General features: G+C 42.2%; 1 protein-coding gene across 1 annotated transcript; it reads left to right on the forward strand.

The window, feature by feature from the left end:
• Positions 1–2,855: 2,855 nt before the first annotated feature.
• TCIM (transcriptional and immune response regulator) lies at positions 2,856–4,149 on the forward strand. Its single transcript, XM_042846741.2, has one exon. It carries the CDS (start codon positions 2,930–2,932, stop codon positions 3,248–3,250), a length of 321 nt encoding a protein of 106 aa, XP_042702675.1. The 5' UTR covers positions 2,856–2,929; the 3' UTR covers positions 3,251–4,149.
• The last annotated feature ends 2,719 nt before the right edge of the window (positions 4,150–6,868 follow it).

Raw genomic sequence — 6,868 nt, forward strand, 5'->3', positions numbered from 1 at the left:
CAGTTCTGCCTTCAGAGCTGGGCTCCTGGCCAGTAGCCGGCGCTTTCCAGCGTCACCACCAGCAGGGTAGCAGTACCCCAACCCCCCCCACAATAACCTTGCGATCCCCCCCCCCAACACCACCACTCCTTTTTGGGCCAGGACCTCGACAGTTACAACACTGTGAAATTTCACATTTAAATAGCTGAAATAATGAAATTTATTATTTTAAAAATCCCTTGACCATGAAATTGACCAAAATGGACCATGAATTTGGTAGGGCCCTATTTATATGTAAGCTTCTTTGGGAGCAGGGACTGTCTTTTTGTGCTAGTACAATGGAGTCCTGGGCCACCATTATTTGTGGTGTGTGGCCCGTCACATAGAGAAGCTTTTGCTCCCTGACTGGACAGATAAAACTTTTAAAATAGGAGAATAAAGCATATGGATTGGCAAGTAACCAACAGTGCTAAAGAAATAAGACATAAATATTCAGCAGCCAATCCTGATGTTCACACGTGAGCAGCCTTGTTCTCCTGTGGATCAGGGAATTCTCACAAAGAAGAGCCAAAGACGTCTCACAAAGACTGAATAATCTCACAACGACTGGTATGAGCACATTCAGACCAAACCAATTGTGCAAATTCAAACAAATATTCATGAACATTGCATCTGCAGAGTTTGACCAGTTCTAAATCAGACCATCAAGCAAAAGAAATAGGACTTTTAAAACATTAACAGCCTAGACGTAAAGACCACAGGACACTGAGCCACTGCAAACTATTGCGTGACTACTACCTATTGAGATAACTAAAAAAAAAAAAAATTTTGTGACCAAACACAAGTATATTAGGCTCATGGCAGAGGAAGCTGGGTGAAGTTCAATGGTCTGTGTTATACAGGTCAGACTAGATCAGTGTTTCTCAAACTGGGGTCGCCACTTGTGTAGGGAAAGCCCCCGGCAGGCCAGGACGGTTTGTTTACCTGCCCTGTCCGCAGGTCCAGCCAATCGCGGCTCCCACTGGCTGCGGCTCCCACTGGCTGCGGTTCGCCGCTGCAGGCCAACAGGAGCTGCTGGAAGCGGCACGGGCTGAGGTACTTACTGGCTGCCACTTCCAGCAGCTCCCATTGGCCTGCAGCAGTGAACTGCAGCCATTGGGAGCCGTGATCGGCCGGACCTGCGGACGGGGAGGTAAACAAACCGGCCCGGCCCACCGGGGGCTTTCCCTACACAAGCGGCAACCCCAATTTGAGAAACACTGGACTAGATGATCTAATGGCCCCTTTTGGCTATAAAATCTATGAAATTATGTAGCTTTGAAATTAATTGAAGAAGCACATGTTCAGAGTCAAGTAAATGTACATATATTTGATATGACTTTAAATTGCTGGCTATACTGGGAGCTTCAGTCTTTCATGGCAGCTCTTCAACATGCCTTAAAACCTTTTTTCTTTTTTCTTTCCTTTTCTACTACTGCTAAAAATTAAAAAAGGGAAGTGAGCTGCAATAGCATTATGGGCTAACTAGGTTGTCTAGGGCACAGTGTTCCAGCAACACTGTCCCAGCTCTCCGCTCCTGTCAACATGTGAAAAGCAGAAAGCAGAAGTGAGTTTTGACCACAGTTATCTGTCAGTCAACTGGCATTATCTGTCTCCCTCTCTACTCATAAAGCACCCCACCACTGAGGTAGCGAAGCATTTTTAATTAACCCAAGCTGCCATAATTAATCGTAGGCAGTGCCCAGGCTTGTAGGGAAGCAGTGATCAGGGTAACATGGAGCAGCATGTTGGCTGGACAAAAATGACCTCTCCTGACTTCTGGCTGAAGTGTCATGGGATAAGGCAGCAAACAGTGGGATCTTTACATCTACAATGCCCCCAGCCATTGCGCTGTCCTGGAGGGGTTGGGGGGCGAGGGAAGTGGCACCTAGCGGTGCTCTCTAGTGACCCCCATAGGCCCATACAACAAATACTGACCCTCCTTAAGTAGCTATATCCAGCCCTCATCTCCTGGAGTGACAGTTCTTGGAATGTGAGGTCTTTGGGGCATGGAGTGTAGGGGGGAAATCGGAGCTTTCTCAGAGTGGGGGAAGTAACACGATGATCCCATATTAAACCCACCTAAACAGGACAATCCAGCTCTGCTCTGTGCTGACTTTGTTCTGGCTGGTTGCTGAGGGGCTTTCCAGAGAGTGGGTGATTTACATGCCTCCATGTGCTCCAGAGGCTAGATGTCCTGGCAGGTATGAAGAGTGTAGCTCTGGCTTTGGTGGGGATATGAACGTAGTGTGTAATGAAATCTGAGGTAACAATATCTGCCTCACAGGGGTGCTGTGAGGAGTGATGTTTGTAAATCACCTTGAAAATGCAAAGCCCTGTATGAGCACTAAGTATTATTCTCATCGTGGAGTAATCAGCCCCAAGCGTTGGGTAATCAGACCCGAGTGTATGTCGCTGCTTTATTACATTTCCCTTTGGCTGGGCTAGAAATGGTTCACAGAGAACTATACAAAGAGTGCAGCGGCTCAGACCTGCTCCCAGCGAACACTTTTTAGTAGTATAGTAATAAGTTATGACAGAGGTTTATTCCTCAGATGGATTAACAACCTCTCTCTTGCAAATGAGTCTGTTTTACTTGGCAAAAATTTCTGAATGTGTTCTCCTTCTCCGAGCATACCAACTCAAGGCTGTGTGTGTAAAGTCTATTCCTCACATAAGTAAAGGAAAACTTTCGCTCTCATTTTTACAAACAAGGAAATTTGGCAGCTTAACTGTTAAATCTGCCTATAATCATTCTGTGTTGAGATCGCGCTGATGTCATTGCTGTAACTTGATCCTTCCAGTTTTTTTTTGTTGCTCTGGATGCCTTTAAATAGCAGTTCTGTGAATATGTTTTGTACTGATCTCTCTGATGAGTCCTAGAAGGCAAATACCGGTGCATCTGATATAGATGAAAGCAAAGAAAAGCAATCAAATTTCAACCATGTCCACATCCTTAAGAGTGAGCCCATCGGTCCATGGCTATCGGTTTGACACAGCCTTGCGAAAGAAAGCTGTGGCCAATATCTATGAAAGCACAGATCAAGAATCTCTTCAGAAGCTCTTCAAAAACTCTGGCGACAAGAAAGCAGAGGAAAGAGCCAGAATCATACTTGACACTGATCAGGACTTGGAGGAGAAAACACGAGCATTAATGGCACTAAAGCAGAGAACAAAAGACAAACTTTTCCAGTTTCTGAAACTTCGGAAATATTCCATTAAAGTTCATTGAACTATCCCAGGAAAAGGGGATGGAAGAAAAGCTATATTTAAAGAACAAGACTGAGTTTGTGAAATCTTAACAAATGTGATATTCTCCACAACCATGGAAGCTTCTGACAGGACAGGTGAACCTGAAAAACTGGTCATAAGCATTCAATCCAATTTTACACACTGCAAAAAGCTTCCCGGAGTGATTAAAAACTCTCCAAATGTGAAAGGACTGGTGTCAGCAACAAGAGAACCAGAAAAGCCTACGCATGAGTGAAAGAAACCAGAACGTTTGGCAAGAAACATACCCAGCGCGCTTCCAGGCACAGAACTATGGGACAATGATACAAGCACACAATGAGACTCAATTTTCTCAGTAAATCTGAGGTGAAAGCAGAATAGAACTTTTTCTTCTACTTGTTTACTGATTTCATCTTTTTTTAAAACTCGTTTTTACTGAATGTTTAAATGATTTCTAAGCCTCACTGTTGTCTACTGGGATGGAGGGTTGTAGTGATTGATCAGCTATTGATCATTTATTTTGCATTTGTTAAAATGCATTAAAAATACACCACATAGGTGTAACAAGTTCAACCTTCAGGGAGTGCATTTTCTGTAGAAACACTATGCAATTGTATCTCTTTTCTCATTGTTATGTGGTATACTCCTATCATGAATTATTTGCACAAAAGCAAAAATAATGAAGTTCCTTCCCTGAACTGAATTTACTGTGAAAGTCTTTTTTTAAGATATTTTGTTCATTGATATTATTATGCCATAATTACAGATCTTACTTGTAGATAGTGTGTTAGATATTAGAAATACTCCATGGTAGTGTTTTATGACAATGCTATAATTATATCGACTATAATTTATTGCATATGGAGAGCTACAAACCTAATAAATTATAATGATACTATATAACCTCTTTTGTGTGCAATGCTTGATTCTAAAAGAGGGTGGGTTTCTATGTTCTTGGCTTTTTACCTTTTAAATATATCCTTTGGAGGGGATGTGGTGAAATATGAGATCTCTTTCCTTAACAGCCAGTCAATCCATTTGGAAGCAGATTCTTAAAACTCCTTGGAATAAAATCCTGGCTCCAGTGAAGTCAATGGGAGTTTTACGATATTGACTTCACGGAGCTGGGATTTCACTCCTTGTTACTAAGCTCTGACTTTGGTGCATCCAGGAAGCTGCTCTGATAGAGCTTAAATGGAAATCATCAGACTCTTAACTGCCGATTCTCTTAGGCTGAATTGCTAATGGTTAATATTAAATCAATGGGTATATTTTGCATTTTCTCCCTGAAGCCTCCAATATAAATTATTTAGAAAACAAATAGTAGCAACCAAAAATAAACTATCTGGTTCCCCCAGGCTCCCATCTCTCCTGCAAATGAGGGGATTTATGGATAATCCACTGAAATCAATGGAATTTCTGTAATTGACTTCAATGGTAGCAGAATCAGGCACTTACAATCTCTCTAGCTGTTTATATTGCAGCGCTCACCATGTCGCTTATGCGCAAAGTCATTAAACACAGCTACAGAATAGCTATTTATAAACATGTCCTCTAATAATCTGCCAGCTGAAAAATAATAAGTTCCCATGACCCTGCTTACTCCACTGAAAGTTAAAATGATTCAGAGGAGTAATAGGCCAGCTGCTGCTTTCTTACAGTGAAAAAATACAAATGGGCTATAAATCCGGTAGGCTAGTAATAGCCCCTTTAAATTACTTAATAGAGCAGGTGATTGTATTTATTTATAGATTTGTAAAGCGCACCCAGACATTCCCAAGGAGCACCGACAAGTTTAAAAATGAAATGTCATAGCACACTGATCAATATCAGTTCTAAGTAAATTCCCTCCAGGATAAGGCAGGCACGGCCCAAAGATCCCCCAGGCAAAAGCCTGAGAAATTATTTGAGTCTTAGACCATACCTTGAAGATCAAAAGACTTGGAGTCTGTCAGACCAACAGCGAAAGTAAGTTCCAGAGCTGACTGCCCTCCACGCTGCGCAAATGTGCAAATCTAGGGGTCAACAGCAAAAGCCAACTGCATGTAGAATGGGCTTATTTATGCAGCAGTTTGGGCTGCTACATAACTGATCTAGTTGTCTCCCCTGCCAAAGGCAGAGCTGGAAAGAATTGGGGTGCAAGACTGCATACTAGAACCACCAGTCTCCAAAGAGCTGATCAAAAAAATATTTGACTTAACAATTTACCCATAGAAAAGGCTATTTCATCAAAATCTAAATGTGTCACGAGACCATGTAGATTCTGACAACATGCTCTATGGAAAAGTTTTGAAACGATTCATTTAGACTTTCTCGTTTCATTTAGATAACATAGAAATGTTTCTTTTAGACTTGTTTGGTTTCACTTCATTGTACTCTGATATTATTAATTTTATAATATTTTATTGTTTCAACATAATCTACATGGAAGGTTTTGAAAACGTCGTTTTGATGTTTTTGAATCAAAATATTTCAGTTCCATGAAATATTTCAAGATTTTGACATTTTGTCCCGATTCAGGGCAAAGACAAACACAGAAATATCTGAATTTCCCACAGGATGAAAATTCCATTTTTTGCACCTCTGTATTAAAGATACAGGTGAGCAATCTGTTCCATTTTATACAAATTAGTTGCAGCCCTCAGGGTTGTAGCCCAATGGCTCTGGCATAGGTGCCTGCCCTTGCTATAAACTGCTACGTGCAGACCTGCAAAAATTGGTAAATGGCTCCCTTGACCTATCTGAACTCACTTTTAAACTGGAAACACCAGGATTTGTGGACTGAGGAAGAACACCCGTGGCATGCGGCCGTGCAACATCTCCTGGCTTGAATAAAATGAGACAACAACATAATATATTAATATAGACCCTGGTCCTGCATTCAGATCCACGCAGGCAGACCCCTGTACCCGGTCAGAGCCTCTTTAAGGGACTGCACTGGCACAATCCTTTATGCCAGTTGGGGCCATACCAAATGGCTTACGTGATGTGTATATTTAAGGTGTCAGCACCAAACACTGGGCCTGATCCAAAGCCCACCGAAATGAATGGAAATACTCCCACTGACTTCAGTGGCTTTGGACGAGGCCTATGATGAGTTGATGCAGTCACCTCGAATCCCTCATTTGAACATGTGCCGTCATCTGTGGTGGGACAACACACTGTGTGTGCAGATCCCCTCGGCGACTGCAGGGAAGTCACTCAGGGGATTTGTACTGCATATTTTTTTCCAGGGTGATTTACACAAAAAATGGGCTTGTGTGGGAGACAGAAATGCTCTAAGAATAGAATCCCACAGGGGTGATATACCCATGAAAGTCCATATTCCTTTGGTTAGTATTATATACTGGGACTGGAGAGGCTTGCTTGGAAATCATACTGCAGAAAGATATTTTAAAAATACTGAAACAGCTGGTACCAACTAATGTACGTGCTCGTCTCCTTTGCTTATCTGAAATCAACTGCTGTCACTTCCTCTAATACGGTTAAGCATCCCACAGTCCAGTCCGATCTTCACCCACTCTCCCCCTGTATTCTTGGTTATCGGGCTTTATACAGTTTGCATTTCCCATGTGAAATAAATGTGTTGCTGTCAATCCAGCCACTCCTTCCCATATCC

Source organism: Chrysemys picta, chromosome 2 (assembly GCF_011386835.1).
Source record: "Chrysemys picta bellii isolate R12L10 chromosome 2, ASM1138683v2, whole genome shotgun sequence".
Taxonomy (NCBI): domain Eukaryota; kingdom Metazoa; phylum Chordata; order Testudines; family Emydidae; genus Chrysemys; species Chrysemys picta.